This window comes from Astyanax mexicanus, chromosome 4 (assembly GCF_023375975.1).
Source record: "Astyanax mexicanus isolate ESR-SI-001 chromosome 4, AstMex3_surface, whole genome shotgun sequence".
NCBI classification, from domain to species: domain Eukaryota; kingdom Metazoa; phylum Chordata; class Actinopteri; order Characiformes; family Acestrorhamphidae; genus Astyanax; species Astyanax mexicanus.
The window spans coordinates 39,641,519-39,659,604 of NC_064411.1; the positions used below are offsets into that span (position 1 = coordinate 39,641,519).

General features: G+C 37.9%; 1 protein-coding gene across 3 annotated transcripts in view; it reads left to right on the forward strand.

Moving 5' to 3' along the window:
• LOC103045210 (nuclear factor of activated T-cells, cytoplasmic 1) overlaps nucleotides 1-18,086 on the forward strand; it is a 104,410-nt gene that overhangs the window by 37,221 nt on the left and 49,103 nt on the right. For all 3 annotated transcript variants that reach the window (XM_049478607.1, XM_049478609.1, XM_049478608.1), the window contains exon 7: nucleotides 15,253-15,308. In XM_049478607.1, coding sequence (XP_049334564.1) covers nucleotides 15,253-15,308 — 56 coding nt within the window. The remainder of the gene's footprint in view (nucleotides 1-15,252; nucleotides 15,309-18,086) is intronic.

The window sequence follows — 18,086 nt, forward strand, 5'->3', positions numbered from 1 at the left end:
AGTTGGATGGCTGCCCATCCCTAAGAGAGGAGGTTTACCGAAGCGTTGCATTAAGCACTAATGAATTAAGATGGATTGAAGCTAAAAAACAATGATCCTTCCTCAAAGGAAGATGTATACGTACCAGAAGGCCATCTATCTGTCCTGCTTCTGAACCTCTCAGGACAGCTGCAGCGGAGGCGAATGGGAAAACCACCTGCCAGTGATTTCATGAATGCTTTCCCTGTGTGTAGTCCTCAGGTTCATTGGGCTGAGTCTAAAATTGAGTACTCTAAACTACCCTCTACACATTTTCTAGCAGTGTTAAAACACATAGGTAGTATATCCAGTATGAGTGGAACACTGACAGCTGATCAATATATGTCTGAAAACTGTATAAACTTCATAAAAGCATCACAATCTATTATCTATTGAAGAGTTTACAAGAAGAGTGAATGCAGCTTATCCTAAAGAACCCATTGTTGTGGGATAGATGATCTTTGAATAGCATCTTTTTGGCTTCAAGGCAAGCTTTTGAGATAGCAGCAGTATGTGGACAAGCATTGTCCTGCTGGAATACCTCATTAACGTAACATTGGGCTGTCAAATTGACTTAAATAGAGACCAAAGGTAATCTGGTAAAGGTGATCTAAAATCGTCCAATCAGAATTGGCCGATACTCTACAGATCTGAGGGTGAAAAAAATGGATTGGGATTTTTTTACCTTCTTAAATTGCTGTGTATGGTCACATATCTTAACTATTTTAATTAAGCTTCGTACAAATGCTGAGTTTTGTATTTGTCAGACTCTAGGACCCAGAGGCAAGGAGTAATACATGCAGGCAGGCCAGTGGTGAGCTTTGATGAGGGCTTCCCCACGCCTGGTTCAAGCCTTGGATTCCACAGCAGGGCAGCGTAGCATGGAAACACCCTTCAGCCAGCTGCAGCTTACACACACACATACACACACACACACTTGTTTGTTTTTATGTAATAACAGGACACAGCTTTTCCCTGTAATTGTTAATTATAGATATAAATGTAACTACCTATATGTTACGATGTTTAATCTGAATCAGTAACCATAATATTTTCTTTTTTAAGTAAATCAAGTGAATATTAATTATCTGGCTATTCTCTCTCTGACACACACACCCAGATACACACACACACACACACATGCAAAGCCCACAGCTACCCTTAAACACACCAGCGCCTCACATACGTTCTGGCACGTTAGCCATCCTCCACCTCGCAGCGAGCTGTTTATGTGGCAGCAGACTCTGCAAGTGAACTCAGCCCTGATTGGACGAGAAGCAGAGGGAATCCCCTAGAGAAGAGAAATCCCGTCCAGCTCATTCGCTCTCCCACTCCTTCACTCCCTCTCTCTCTCTCTCTCTCTCTCTCTCTCTCTCCCCGTGCTGACCACTTAACAGATTGCCGTGGTCTGCACACTGTTTTTGTGAAGCCCACAGCACTGTGCCGGTCTGTTATTGCCATCGCACGCAGTTTGTTTTCCCTCCTTGCGGCCTCCTGAGAGACACTTCCGGGACGGTGCATGATGGGAAGGATTCCTCTCATTCCCCTCTCTGGCCGTCGTATCTGTCTGTCTGTCCTGGGCTGCTTATGTAAGCTCTGTCGAGCCCGTTTCCGCATTTCACACCATCTTGAAGCTGCGCTCACGTAAACACATTGCCTGACGTCTGTCTGCTGGAGTTCTCTGGAGTTCTGTCTTCCAAGCTACTCCTGTTTCAGGTCATATGAGAGAGAACAAGATGATTAGTAGTAGGGATGCTCTGCTCATGCAAAACGAACATTTTCTGTATACGTTGTGAGGGGATACCTTGTGAGAGAGGTCGAACACTGGCCAGCTCATGCTCATGGCAAGGCGAGGCTGGATGGGACATGTTTATTATAGCAGGCATTATCAACCACAGTGGACAGCACATTGGGTGATAATGATCATGACTGGCAGCATCTGGCTAGAATTGTCCATGCAGGAGGTTCCACATGAATATCCTGCAGATCAGTGTATTGTTCTCTAACTTTCATGGATCTAGCAAATATCATGAGACAGAATACTAGTCGTGAATACTAGTAAGCAAATAGTTTTAATACAACTGTAATTGTATAATTGTTTTTTTTTATAGATATCATGCACATATAATAAAACAATATAATGTTAAAACCTATAATAACTCTCTGTAATTATTCATTATAAGTCTCTTGGTTATATAAAATCAATCAATGTCTCACTCTCAGAGATTAAATCTGTGTTATGCTATCTGTGCTTTTAAAAATGTGAATTATAATTGAAACAATAAATATGTAATACTCAAAAAGCTGTTCATTTTCAGTTATTATTATTATTATTATTATTATTATTATTATTAGTCTACAAATTCAAATGAATATCACTCTAAACATAAAAGCAGTTCACTCCACTGCAACTGGAATGTTTTTTAAAGAAATAGACACCTTTTTATTTGCAAGTAATCATGGAAATAATAATAATAAAAAAAAAAAACATTTCACGTGTAATTTATTGTGCACTAATTAAAGCACATATACGCCACACACATGCACAAGTGCACACAAACAAGTGCTTAAGCTCACGCGAGTGCGTTTAACACCGCCGGCGGATAGCTCCTCCCCTTGCCGCACGTCTCTGGGTCTCTGGTTAGCCGCGGTTGCTTGCGCAGCAAGTGCAGGGCTCTTTACCACAGCCGCCATCAAAAGCCGAGGAGCCGCGCTGCCTTTCCACAACGCTTTCCAATAAACACCTCCTTCAAAATTCCAGCCTTTTTAAATAGCAACAGATGGTCTTCTGCGCTCACGTGTTAGACCAATTAGAGCACTAGATACTCCTCCCTGGATTGTAGGCAGCACTGAGAAAGTGATGTAGAATGTAGATTTGATCTTTTATCTGAGGCTGTGAAGAATTTTACCCTATACAAAAGTACCAAAACGTACACAAAAGTATACAAGTACCAAATATTCTCCTAAAATTCATTAATCTGAATTTTACTGCACTGAACATAATGATGCCAGATAAAAAACAAGATACAGTTTTTGTGCAGGTTTTCATTTTTGCCCATTTTCACCACTGAATATATTAAAAAAGCCTAAAATGTATTTTTGTCCTGCCTCCTTAAAAGAAAACACAATAACAAAACATTAGTTAAAAAATATTTATTGAACACTTTAAATCCTAGCAAACATACCTCTCATAAAAATACCTCAGTGCAATTTTAGAAACACAGTTACCTCAGCAATGCTTCTTTAGCCACACATTTGTCTCAGCAGTGCAATTTTTGGAAAAAAAAAAGTGCAATTTTAGAAATACATTTACCTCAGCAGCACTTCTCTGGTCATACATTTACCTTGGCACTGCTTCTCTAGTCGCACATTTTCCTCAGCTGTGTTTCTCTAGTCACACGTTTAACTTTGTCAAAAAAAAAACAGTGCTATTTTAGTCACACATTTACCTCAGCAGTGCTTCTCTAGTCGCACACTTACCTCAGCTGTGTTTCTCTAGTCACACTTTTAACTTTGTCAAAAAAAAAACAGTGCTATTTTAGTCACACATTTACCTCAGCAGTGCTTCTCCAGTCGCATATTTACTTTGGCAGTGCTCTTCTAGCCGCACATTTACCTCAGCATTGCTTCTCTAGTCACATATTTACTTTGGCAGTGCTCTTCTAGTCACACATTTACCTCAGCAGTGCTTCTCCAGTCGCACATTTACCTTAGCAGTGCAATTTTTTTTCATAAATATACCTCACTGCTAAATTAGTCACACATTTACCTCAGCAGTGCATTTTTTTGTTATAAGTATACCTCTTCTAGTTCTATTTTAGGTACACAAAAACCTCAGCAGTGCTTGTTTAGTCACACATTTGCCTCAGCACAGTTATTCAATCAACCATACAATACATAACACAAGACCGATATACTGTCCCACTCTTAAACTCAAAATGAACACAACAGTTCACAAGAGTTAAGAATTAAGACAACAACTTATGCTAGCGGCTGTATGCTTCTGAGAGAGAGAGCAGACAAAGATGAGCTTAAAATGCTCTTTCTCTCTCTCTAATGTCTCTATCTCTGTCGCTCTTGCTCTTGCGCTTGCACTTGCTATTTGTGAGTGTGTGTGTGTTCCCCCGAGAGCAGGACAGGCCGCTCCTCAGAAGAGCCACTTCGGGAAATATTGTCCCCAGAAAAATAATTACATTCGTTTCTGAAATGCCACACTCGTCCCTGACGGCTCCGGCGCAGGACTGATGCAAGCTCAGTGTCTGTGTTTGGGGTCGGGTTGGGACTGGGAGAGAGGGGTGGTGGTACTGAATAGCATATAAATAGAGCATGCATTGTGTAAGTGTGTGTGTGTGTGTGTGTGTGTGTGTGTGTGCATGGGTGTGTACTTATTTACTTGAGCATGCACGTGCACCGGCTAGCCTGCGGGCCTGTTTGTGTCTTAAGTAGGAAGTGTTTTCAGTGACTCAGCTGCAAGGGATTCCCTCCAGAGGGGCAAATAGGAACAGACCAGTCTTTCAGGAATACACACACACACACACACACCCACACACCCACACACACACATACACACACTGACAAAAACAGGCTGGAATAATGAGAATGATATCCCCCTTGTTTGTGTCCTCACACCAAATAGCTTCTGTTAGTTTGTATTGTGTTTAATAGACTCCATTTTTGGCGTGTTTATAGATTTGTACACTGACATATGCCAATAATCATGGGACAGCAGTGTGGAAATTGATTATTGATAAGAGTTACCTCAGGAGAAAGCTTGGGAATGTGCTCACACATCTGTAAAAGTTGTTAAAGGGAATCTCTCTCTTTCTCTCTTTCTCTGCATTGATAACTCTATTCATTTGTATTTCTCTCTCTCTCCTTTTTATCTTTCTCTGTCTCTGTCTCTTTCTTTCTCTCTTGCTTTCCCCTGTTTTGTTTTGATATCTGTTTTTAATCATGTGCATCTCTTTCTCTCTCTCTTTCTCTCCCTCTTTCTCTCTTTCTGTCTCTCTCTCAGTCTTGCATTTCCCTTTCTGTTTTGATATCTATTTTTTAATCATGTGCCTCTCTCTCTCCCTCTCTTTCTGTTTCTCTCTCCCTCTTTCTCTTCTTTTTCTCTTTCTGTCTCTCTCTTTTCTTCTTGCATCCCCCCTTTCTGCTCTTTTTCTATTGTTTTTCTCTCACTCCCTCTTTGTTGCATTCCCCCGCTCTGTTTTAAAATCTATTTGTTATCATGTGCATCTCTTTCTCTCTCCCCCTATCTCTTTCTCTTCTTTCATTCTGTCTCTCTCTCTCACTCTTGCATTCCCCCTTTCTGTTTTGAAATCTATTTTTTAATCATGTGCCTCTCTCTCTCCCTCTCTTTCTGTTTCTCTCTCCCTCTTTCTATTCTTTCTCTCTTTCTGCCTCTTTCTTTTCTTCTTGCATCCCCCCTTTCTGCTGTTTTGATATCTATTTTTTAATTATATGCCTTTCTCTCTTTCTCCCCCTCTCTGACTCTCTGTGCCTTGTTAGCCCTCTTTATTTTATTTCTCTCTCTTCTATCTCTTTTTCTGTTGTTTTTATTTTGTCTGTCTCTCTCTTGTATTTCCTATTTTTTTCTCTCTCTCTTTGTCTCGCTCTTTCTCTCTGTTTCTGTCTCTTTTTTTCATTCTGTCTCTCTCTTGCATTCCCTCTTTTTTGCATTCTCTCTCTCTCTCTGTTTAATAAACTCAACCTTTTGGGGGGATTATTTACTTTTATACATTTATACACAATGCCAAAAATCATGGGACAGTAGTGTTAAAATTAATTATTGAAAAGTTTTACCTCAGGAGACCCGTCACCTTGGGAATGCTCACACACCTGTAAAAATTGTAAAGGCATTATCCCCCAAAGTAGACACCACAGTGCGTGGTAATGATAGTGACAGGCAGCATCTGGTCTGATCTGTCCATACAACCACAAACTGCTCTCTTTACCCTTGTGACACATGATATTAGTCACATCCATGAATAGCCACCACCATGCTTAACAGTTGGTTTCAGTTTTCTTGGAATTGAATGCCTTATCTTACCTTATGTATATATATATATATCTATTATCTTTCTCTTTTCTTGTCTTTTCTTGTCTTTCTCTTTGTCTGTCTTTTCGTGTGTGTGTGTGTGTGTGTGTATGTGTATATGTGTGTGTGTGTATGAAAATGAACCAAGAGAGTTTTTCCCTCTTTAATTTTGGCACAACAACAGCTAGGCATACCTTACCTGGCACACCTCGTGGAGTGTATTTGTGTGAGTGTGTGAGTGTGTGAGTGTGTGAGTGTGTGTGTGTGTGTGTGTGTGTGTTGGGGAAAGCCTGTGCTCTGACTCAGAGGGGAGGGAATTCCCTCATGACTGTGATGGCTTTTACATCTGGTCCGATTGGAGCTGCGCCTGGATCTGCACAGCACTACTGGGATGCCTCTGCCTCTCTCTTTCTCTCTCTCTCTCTCTCTCTCTCTCTTTTGCTTGCTTGCTCACTCTTATTATTCCCCTTTCTGTCTTGATATCTCTTTTTGATTGTCTTTTTTATTCTTTTTTCTCTCTCTCTGTTTGTCCTCTCTTTTTATCTATCTCTCTCTCTCCATGTGCCTCTATCTATATGTCTGTCTGTCTGTTATTTTCCCCTCTGTCTGTCTTGATATCTCTTTTTAATTTTCTTTTTTCTTTATTTTTACTCTCTTTCTGTCATGATATCTCTCTTATTTCTGTCTCTGTCTCTCTTTCTCTGTCTCTCTGTTGACAACCCTCTTTATTTTTCTTTTCTATCTTTTCTCTCTCTCTTTCTCTGCTTTGATTACCCTCTTTTTCTCTCTTCTTTCTCTCTCTCTCTTTATCTATTTTTCTATATATTGTTTTTCACTGTCTCTTTCTCACAATTCCCATTTCTGTTTCTTCTATCTATTCTTCTCTCTCTTTCTATCTGTCTATCTCTCTCTATTGACAACCCCCTTTATTTTTCTCCTAATCTTTCTCTCTTTCTCTCTGTATCTGCATTTGCATTAATAACCCTCTTTATTTCTCTCTCTTTCTCTCTCCCTCTCTCTTTATTTTTTTTCAATTGTCTGTCTCTCTCTCTACTATTCCTTCTTTTCTGATTTGATATCTGTTTATCTTTCTTTCTTTTTTTCTTTCTTTTTTTTCTTGCTCCTTCTCCCTTTTTTCTCTCTGTCTTTCTCTTGCACTTGACACACACACACACACACGTATGCATGCACCCACACAGTCTAGCTGGTGTGTGTTGTGTCAGGGCAGGTATACAGCAGTTCTCACATCAGTCAGTTCCAGTCATATGCACTATTGTTTATCTGCAGAGCCACAGCAGGAGGAAAAGAAGACAGGATTATATTCATTGTGTGTGTGTGTGTGTGTGTGTGTTGTGTGTAATTAAGCCATGCATCATATTTTCCACCCGTCAAACCACTGGTGTGAACATTCTTTGGCCGACTTTTGTGACTGTTGTTTGTGGCTGTTGCTGGCAGTGCCCTGCCCACCTCTGATAATCAGAAGCCCCTTCACCACTTCTGTACACAGTGGGCGGTCAGAAGAGGTCAGCTCAGGCTGAAGTGTGAAAGATGAAGAATTTGAAAATAGCCATTTCCAGGCGTGGATTTAGGAAAGTTTAGAAAAAAGAAAAATAGCCAGAAAGTTTTGGAAAAGTCAGTGGAATTTGGTCTACAAATCTATTTTGAGCTAACAAATACATCAGCTCAGAGTTTAAGCCTACACAATGGAGCTCTAGACCTACTATAATTCATTTTAATTAGAGTTTTTGTTGATTTTTGGTTTTATTGTCCTTGTCTGCATTGATGTTTTAATAATCGTATGGTCATGAAAATGTGCCTTGGAAAAGGCAAGGAAAAATCATGAAAAATATCATGGAAATTGATTGGTTAAACCGTGTATTAACCCTGTCTTGAATACATGCAGCTTTATAAAGGAAAATGGATGAGTTAGCAGCTCATATGTGGAGCATCTTTTGCTGGAGTGAAGAAACAGCAAACAGCTGGTCTGAAGTACTGTACATGCTCAGGTTGAGGAGGTGAAAAAAGGACAGGTGGTTTGCTTTTGCTGTTTTTGTGGGTATGAGAGAGAAGCACATAGCGCATGCGTAAAAACAAAAAAGACGCATGAATTCTGGTGATGAACTTGACCGTTCACATTCACATCACATGTTCATGGATCGGATATGTTATTAGGACCTGATTTTGAAAGTGGATTTGGCACGTTCAAAACGCCATGAAAAATTCAGATCTGAGCCACATAGAGTCACTTCAGCCTGCTAATGTGAAAATAGTGAAGTGTCTGTAAGTGCCAATGTTGACTCAATGAACAATGTGTCACTCAATGATCATGACCAAGAGTTATAGCCAATATCTTGTCTTTAATAGCATTGCAATGTTGAACATCCTTCTGAGTGCAGCCCTTTCTTAGTTTTGATGATAAGTGTACATTCCTGCCGTTCATACAGCCTTTAAACCATGTGAGGACATGAATTCGGCTCCGTTCACTGCCTGTGGCTGTTTTTAGGGGGTTGTGAGGGTGTTCGTCTGCATGCTGTGTTTTCCTGCGGAGAGCGTTTGATAATTGTAGACATTTATCCACCCTCTCGGTCTGATAAACGAGTGCTGAGGTGAGGTGTGCGTATGTCTTTGTATGTATGTATGTGTGTATATGTGTGTGGGCGTGTGACTTTAGGATGTCAGGGGTGTAGGCAGGAACAGAAGCGTTTTACAGATGTTGCAAAGGCAGCGTATGGAAAGTTCTTGCGGTTATCAGTCCTACCGCTGCTCATGTCTGACATGAGAAGGTATGCCACGTACAGGCTCGCGGCCAAGTAAGCTGGGGGAGGAAAAAAACAAAGGAGAGGAAAGGAGAGATTAAAACGTCTGTTTTGTTTTTTTAGTTTTTTTTTTTGCTCTACGTTGTTGTTTTCATTTGATCCTGCAAAGTGATTTTCCTGACTACAGGGGTCCCCGTTTAAATGACTGTGTTTAAGCTTTGGCGGATCACTGCGGAGAGGAGAGAAGAGAGAGAAGAACGAGGGAAAAGACTGTGATAGAGAGAGAGAAAAAGAGAGAAAGAGGAGGAAGGACGTAGAGGAACGTAATTGAGAAAGAGAGATAGAGAGCAAGAGAGGAAAGAAAGAGCAGAAGCTGAAAAACATGTTTACTAGTGGTGGGCTGGCGAGACGTCTAAGGTTTCCCCGCTGGAGTAGCTCCCGGCACGGAGGCGCTCGAGATTCCCTCACGGCTCGCTGACCAGAACGTGAGCAGAGCACGTCATCCTGAGGCACGCTGCACAAATCCTTAGGCAGCCCACCAACGACAACTGAACGAGCGTGCCCACCCTCGCTGATTCTTCTCTTCGCTCGTATAGCTGGCAGATCTTATTTGCAGAGAGATGTTGAGCGGCATTGCACCAGCTGATCTATTAAATCTCCTACATTTAAACAAAGCTTTCATGCCAACATTTAACGCTGGAGTGGAGAACTGAAGAAATAAGTTCTTTTCATTTGTTTGCAGCAGCTGTAGCGCAAATTACAAGACTAAGGCCCAATCCCAATTTCTCTTTTGTACCTCTACCCCTTGTTTTCGAGTGTAAACCTTCCCCTTGGAAGAGAGTTATAACAGGAAAGGGTGAATTTCTGTCTTTAAAAATTGGGACAACCCTTCAAGCACCCGATATACTGTAGATATATCTATGTCGCTAAAGCAGGGGAGCGCTAACGTTCAGCAACCTAACTGCTGGTTAACCAGGACACCACCCTTCTTGTGTGGTTTTTCATCAAATGATACAAAAAAATATTTTTTCTAACTCAAACTCATTGGCATTGGCTAATTTTTTGTGAAAAACATATCAAGACACATTTTCGATAAACACACACTGTACACTCCCCCCCCCCCCCACCCTAACCATTTATATTACATACAGTCTGTTTGGCCAAGGGTTAATAAACATTGCTTCATTTGTAAATTTGAAACTAAACAGATTTTCTACTCATATCTTGAGTTTAATTCATTTTCTTTTACATTTTATTAAAAAACTAATAAAAAAAGAGTAGCTCTTTTTAAAAGAAATGTAACATAAGAAAGGTAAAGGGCAAATATTAACCATGTAAGCTGTTTATATTGCTTGCAATTTAGGTGAAGCAAGCATGTGTAAAGCATTTTAATGTAAAATTGCTTAATTTTTGCTGAATTAAATACAAGTAACAAAGTAAACGAGTAACAAAAATATGAACACCACACAAGGGTTAAAAAATAGCTTAGTTGCTTTATAGATTACTTGATTTAAAAAGTAATTTAGTTACTTTTACATTATTACAGCCTCAACATAACAGTTTTGCCAAAACTCACTTTATTGGAAGTTTCTTCAAATTTCACGTTGTGTTTTTGAAGCTAGGTAGCACTAAGTAACGCATTACTGACATCACCGATCATATGTCTTCAGAAAGTGGGCAGTTGGTGCAGAAATGTATTAATATAGTCCATTCCATAATTCATCTGTGATGAAGAGCTGAAATAAGATTTTATTTGTTTTTATTTTATTTTATTTTTTCTGTTTTACCTTAAATTCTGAATGCTCTACCACCTGTTGCACCATTTAAGGTGAAACAGGAAAGTTAGCTAGCTAGCTACTGAAACTACTGAAATTAAAATAAAATAGAAAAAATAAGAGACCACTTAAAAACTTTGATTTTATCAAATTGAAAACCTCTGGAATATAGTCAAGAGGAAGATGTATGATCACAAGCCATCAAACCAAGCTGAACTGCTTGATTTTTTTGCACCAGGAGTAAAGGCATAAAATTATCCAAAAGCAGTGTGTAAGACTGGTGGAGGTGAACATGATGCCAAGATGCATGAAAACTGTGATTAAAAACCAGGGTTATTCCACCAAATATTGATTTCTGAACTCTTAAAACTTTATTAATATGAATTTGTTTTCTTTGCATTATTTGAGGTCTGAAAGCTCTGCATCCTTTTTGTTATTTCAGCCATTTCTCATTTTCTGCAAATAAATGCTCTAAATGACAATCTTTTATTGGGAATTTGGGAGAAATGTTGTCTGTAGTTTATAGAATAAAACAACAATGTTCATTTTACTCAAACATATACCTATAAATAGCAAAATCAGAGAAACTGATTCAGAAACTGAATTGGTCTCTTAGTTTTTTCCAGAGCTATATTTTGTTAAATCTCTGTAAAACTTATCCAGTTTAGCAACAGTAGCTACTGTAAATGGACTTATAGGTTTAGATCAATTGCTACTGTCATGCTAACTAATCTCTGCTCTGTTTCATGCTCATTCGATTCTTAACACTACAAGCATTCTGGAAGGAAAGAGTACTTTAATAGATTAGAGTTAAGTTGCTATTCCCATCTCTCTCCGTATCTGTTAATCATTTTCTCACCGCAGGGTTGCAGCTTATTCTTCCACCTCCCACACACGCACAATGTGCTGCTGATAGGACAAACCTGCACGAGGTTGTCTTGACACTATTTGATGAGAATAACAGGTCGGTGGAAAACTATGCAGCGGCTCGGTTTCAGAGGGTGGTTCAGTCTGTGTATTGACAATGATTAACCACATCCTTTTTTATTCCATGTATCGTTTTCTTTTGTTTCCAGTGATTTCATCGAAGTAGCGCTGATGAATCGCAGCGTTCTAGCTGTCAGAACAACTTAAATTGAGAACAAAACCTCTTAACTAATTGGAGCCAAGTTACCTTTCTTTCCTTTTGTGCTTAAATTGAACAAGATGGTAATCCAACAAGATCAAAAAGCAACAAGTACTTTTCACTGTGCCCCTTCTAAGCTAAATGCATCACCTAACAATCTAAACTCTGGAATCAATCGTTTGAAAAATAAACTTTAAATTAAGATTTATTTATGCTCATCATAAAATATGGATACAGATGGAGCCTTCTGTCTGTACTCTGTGTTCATTTCATCTGTACTGACATTCTCTCTAAAAGCTTAAGGATATGTGGGGAACAGAGCAGTACTACATTATTTTTTATTTTTTTAAAGCAATGATCAAACAATCTTTTCCAAATGTATTTCTGCATCTTTGGACTGTTACAACAACTATGAGAGCTTTGCTACTGTCTAAAAAAATGACATAGCAAATGACAAATTGCAATAGATAGATAGATAGATAGATAGATAGATAGATAGATAGATAGATAGATGGATAGATGGATAGATAGATACTTTATTTATCCCGAAGGAAATTTAGGCAGTTGGGCCCAAGCACAATTGTTGGGCCCAAGCACAATGTGCCATTTTGGAGCCAGTAGAGCAACAAAAAAGATGTACAAAGTTTTTAGAATCAAATAATCCAGAATTCTTGCTTATTTGAACTGTCACAAAAGCAATGAGAGCTTTGCTATCGTCTAAAAAGTACAATACACGTGACTAGTGGTGATCGTTGGGTCCAAGCACAGTGCGACATTGTAGTTCAAAAGTATGGCAAAGTTTTAAGACTGACCCAAATTTATAGAGTTTTTGTGATTTATCAAGTTTAAACTATTTGCTATTGGTTTAATAAGCAACAGACTATAATAATCATGTTTTCTTCCTTTTTTGGACCGTCACAACAGGTATGAGAGCTTTGCTATGGTCTAAAAACTACAAATGACCAGTGGCAAAGTTTTAAAATATATCAAAAATTACAAATGTTGTGTGATTTAACAAGATTAAAGCATTCATTATTGATTTAATAAGCAATAGGTTCAAATAACCCAGAATTCTTGCCTCTTTGGACTGTCGCAACAGATATTAGAGCTTTGCTATGCTCTAAAAACTTTATTACAAGTGACTAGTGGTCGATCATTGGGACCGAAAGACAGCGTGCCATTTTGGAGTCAGTAGAAGAAGAAACAATGGCTTCAAAGTTCTTTTAGTAAGCAACAGACTTAAGTTAGAATTTTTGGGGTTTAAAGTTGCTGAAAGTTCTAATATGTCATCAGACTCTATCACAGGAAATTGGTTTCTCAACATCAAATATGGAAATGGAGGAAGGCTATTTTCTGTACTGCATGTTTATCTCGCCTGTACATTGTCTTTTAAAGCTTACAGATACATGGGAAATAGGGCAGTACCACTTTCTTAATTTTTTCCTGAAACAAATTGAGCTACAAGAGCCTTGCTACAGTCTGAAAATTAAATAATAAGTGACAAATAGTGATCATTGGGCCCAAGCACAGTGTGCTATGTTGGAGCCAACAGAACAAAAAAAAAAAAAGAATTTGCTAAGTTTTTAGAGTGACCCAAATTTATAAAAAATGGTTTAGTAACCAACAGACTCAAATAATCCAGAATTCTTGCTTCTTTTGACTGTCAAAACAGCTTTAAGAGCTTTGCTACGGCCTAAAAACTACAATACAAGTGACCAGTGGCGATCATTGGGCCCAAGCACATTGTGCCATTATGCAATCAGTAGAAAAAAAAAAAAAAAAGATGCAAAATCTTTTTAGACTGGCCCATATTTATGATAAATGTGGGATCTTGGAGGGTTGCAGATTTGTTTTTGGTAAGGTAAGCAACAGATTAAAATATAAAAAAGTCTAAAAATATATAACATAGCAAATGACAAGTGGCGTTTGATGGGCCCATTTTGGAGCCATTTTGGCCCAAGCACAGTGTGACATTTTAGAGCAAAAGTTGGGATCTTGGAGGGTTGCGGATTTGTTTTTGGTAAGGTAAGCAACAGATTAAAATATAAAAAAGTCAGAATTTCTTGAAAATCTGCATTTTAAGTCATTGAAATTGATGATATGCCAGCAGATCCTGAAACAGAAACAGAAAAAAAATTCCTACAAGTTTCTCAACTTTAAAATCTATTTCATGTCTAAGAAATGGAGCCTGCCCTTAGAGTCAGCCTTACAAAGCATCACAGCTACCAACACATTACTACCATCTGCTGATTAATGGAGCGGTAAGAGAGCAGTGCTTCCGAGCTGATTTGAGAAGCAGATTTTTTTTTAAATAACTGAGTGTTCGGGGTGGTATAGCAATGCAGACAGACTGGGAGAACGCATTAGAATGCATTATGTCATTGACTGGCTCCCCATTACCCTCTCACTTGATGAAGCAATAGCGTCAACACCTTAAAATAAGCCAGAGGGGGGAAAAAAGAAGCAGGGAGTTTAAAAATAACGAAAGTGGTTTTGCAGAGCAGACCCGTGGTAAAAAGTCTAATTCTAATGAGGATGGCAACAGAGAGAAATGCTGTGAGTAGGATGGAGGGGATGATGAAATGAGATCAGGGAGCTGTCTTTGTGTTTGTTTGTGTTTGCAGCTGATTTAAAATAAATCTAAAATTGGGAGATTTTAGATTTAAAGTGAATGTAGATATGTAATTACATGTTTATTAAGACTATGAGGAATATAGTTTTATTTTTATATTCACATTACATTCTGTATAGACTGGTATAGGCCTTTAAATTACAAAAACACATGGTGAAAAGGAAGGATGTCTTTGAAAGGCTTTCAATGAACTACAAGTGAGAAAAAAGTCTATATAATACTTAAATAATACTACTGATAAAAATATATAAACCAGATAGTTTGGACTAGTTTTGTGATTGTAGCTTTTATACAGCTGTTTGATCAGATGTTCTGATTTTATTCCAAGAAAAAGAAAAAAAAAAAAAAAGAATGGTGTTCAAAGTGCACGCCTGTCTCCTGTACTTCTGCTCAACTTGTACACACCATATCAGATATACAGCTCTGAAAAAAAATTAAGAGATCACTTCAGTTTCTGAATCAGTTTCTGAATCTGATTTTGTTTTTTATAGGCATATGTTTGTGTAAAATGAACATTGTTGTTTTATTCTATAAACTATGAACAACATTTTTCCCAAATTACAAAAAAAAATAGTCATTTAGAGCATTTTTTGCAGAAAATGAGAAATGGCTAAACAAAAAAGATGCAGAGCTTTCAGATCTCAAATAATACAAAAAAACAAGTTTATATTCATAAAGTTTTAAGAGTTTAATATTAAGAAATCAATATTTGGTGGAATAAACCTTGATTTTTTTGATAAACCTTGACCCACCCTCATTTATTTGTATTTTTTTTTCTTTTCCTTTTTTCGTTTACTTTACATTCACTTCCATTCATTTTTTTTCTCAGCCAAAGTTTTCTTCCACGAGAGTTTCATCTGTCAAACAGCCACCAAAACATGTCTTTTTGTTTACGTGTTTTTCAGATGGGCATCATGTGTGGGAAACAGAGGCCAAAGTCGACAAGGACTCTGTTAAGTCTGTAAGTACATTAATAATATAATAATCAAATCATTGTTTAATTACTGTTACAAAGTAGACGCTTCTATTTGTACTAAATAAAATCTTAACATTTATTTTGTTGACGTAGTATATTCTTAAAAAGTGGGGCTCCAATAGGTCCAGCAGGATAAGCGATGCCACTATGCTATGGTTTGGGTGGGGCATCACTAGTGATGAGTGGGTTGGGTAATTGGCCTTGTAAATTGGGTAGAAAATAGGATAAAAATTTGAAATAAATTAATGAAAAAAAGGTTTTGTCATATTGCCATAAATACAGTTATTACAAAAATAAGGGGTGCGCCATATTGTATCATACACGACAATATCCCCAACATTTTTGAATATCACGACTGATATTATACCTTAAAATATCGTGCCATATCACCCACCCCTAATTATCACATCAAGGTATTACTTTTTTGCTGTTTTTAGCAAAATAAAATGTACACTATTCTCATTTCCTATTATATATATATATATATATATATATATATATATATCTACTAGAGACAGATTATATCTGTCCAGTATTATTTATTTTACTTTAATCCTGGATATATGGAGATATATGAAGTGCATTATTAGTATCATGATATCATTTTGGATCATTGACTTCTGTTACAAATCTGATGATAAAATTCTTGTGTTTTTTAATATCTCAGTTAGGGGCGCGGCATATCATATTGTATGCTATTCATTTTGTTGCAGTAGTGTATTCTTGAAATCTTTTTTTTTTATTCAGTATTTTGTCATATCACCAAAAGTATCGTTATCTCGAAAATACCATGATATATCGTGATATTACTTTAGGGACATATCGCCCACCCCTATCCGTTTCTTTATGCTGTGTTGTTAAATATTATTAAAGTACTGTAACTCTGATAGGGAGAGTTTTTTTTTTGATGATGCAAGCTTTAGTCAAATCTCTCTACTCTAATATACCCCACCATTTCCTCTCTCTCTCTTTCTCTCTCTCTCTCTCTGATGTAACTTTTGCTCACTCATTACTCTAAGTGAAAAAGCCTAATGATTAGCTTGTGCAACAAACACTAAGTGATCTCCTCGCCAATTCACACTAGTCTCTGCTTACACCTGAGACGACACAAATGACTGCCGATTGAGTCCCCTTTTCCATTAGACACCCCGAGCACACACACACACACACAAGCATTTTTCATCATCCTCTTTACTCCAGCACAAACAGAGCGATCTGAGAGAGCTGATTATCCTCCAGCCACCTTCCGTACAGGACACAGTGTCATCAGCCTCATTTACTACAGTCCAACATTAACCCCCGAGTGTTACTCCTCATTTACCTCAACTACTACCACACACACACTTACACACACACACCAACTGATACAACACATACAACCTATAATCCTTAATCCTCTGTTTTATTCCTCACCTCCAGCTTCACCCACAAACACACACACACACACACACATTCTCCCAGCCGCTGGCTTTACCGTGTCTGCAGCGTTGCTCCCGCTTGCACCGAAGCCAAGAGCGGATTACACACGCGTAGCTCTCACCTGCTGCGTTTTCATGAGGGAAATAACGAGAAAATAAAGCACTGCACGGTTCTGTCACACGTTCACTCAGAAAACAGAAGAGAGCAGCGAGCTCTGATTGGCTTTTTATTGCTTCATGCATACGGCTTTATACATATAAATCAGCCCTCGTGCTCCAAAAAAGCTGCTTTTGTTTTCCACTTTAATTGGAGCAAAGCCCTCTGTTTTCAGCAGGGTGTGCACGGGACTCTGACTGCCTGCTCTCAATGTGGGATCAATTAAGCCCCGGAGAGAGAGATACTTAAATATATACAGTCTAACATCAGTCTAATGATCCTTTTTTTTATTTTTTGGATTAGTTGGCTGATCGTACTATTAATCCGTTGATTACTCTAAAGGGGTTTTGTGTGAATGTGTGCATGCACAAAATTTTCTCTTAATATTCAAATATTTTATTTAGTTATCCGCTCCTAAACACATATAATGTGCATTTTAGTGGATTATTCTACGACAAATTCATTGCCAGGGTTAACAGTTTTTTTTTTTATGTCAAAGCAACCTTTTACCTGTAATGGAGCATCTTAACCCTTTCAGACCCTGCATCCATGAAATCGGACAGCATGCGTTTATTATTATTTTTTTTATCTTTTGTTGCACATAACACTAATTAAAGCCTATTGTCCATCAGAACAGACAATTAAGCAGCCAATGAACAATGTCAAGTAGCTAAGCCAAGCCCACTGCATTAGAAAAAGAAAAAAAAAAACTCAGATATTAGTGCTTGGCAGCACTAGAGCCAACAAGGCATCCTTTTTGCAATGGACATTAAAAAAACAATTAAATATTTTAGTTAATTGGAATTATTTTATACACATTTCTCTCTTGATTTCCTCTTTTATGTGCATGTCTGAAAGGGTTAAAACTTAAAATGTTAGTATAAATTGGAACTATTTCATCACTGGGGTAGTATGACGTTAAGTTAATCAGTGCTAAATGTATTTTTGCATTAGTGCAGTGCAAAGGAAATGCTTAAAACAATGTGGGTCTAAGATATTGACTAAAAACAATATTTCGATAAATTCTGTAATTTTGACCCTAGCAATAATAATCCACCTTCAAAAACCTGGAAAGAGGGGAAACTTTCTATCATATATATATATTTTTTTGCACAAATGAATGAATTAATTAACTTATCTCCCTTCAAACCTTCAAGTATATACTAGTATTTTAATTGACACCACTAA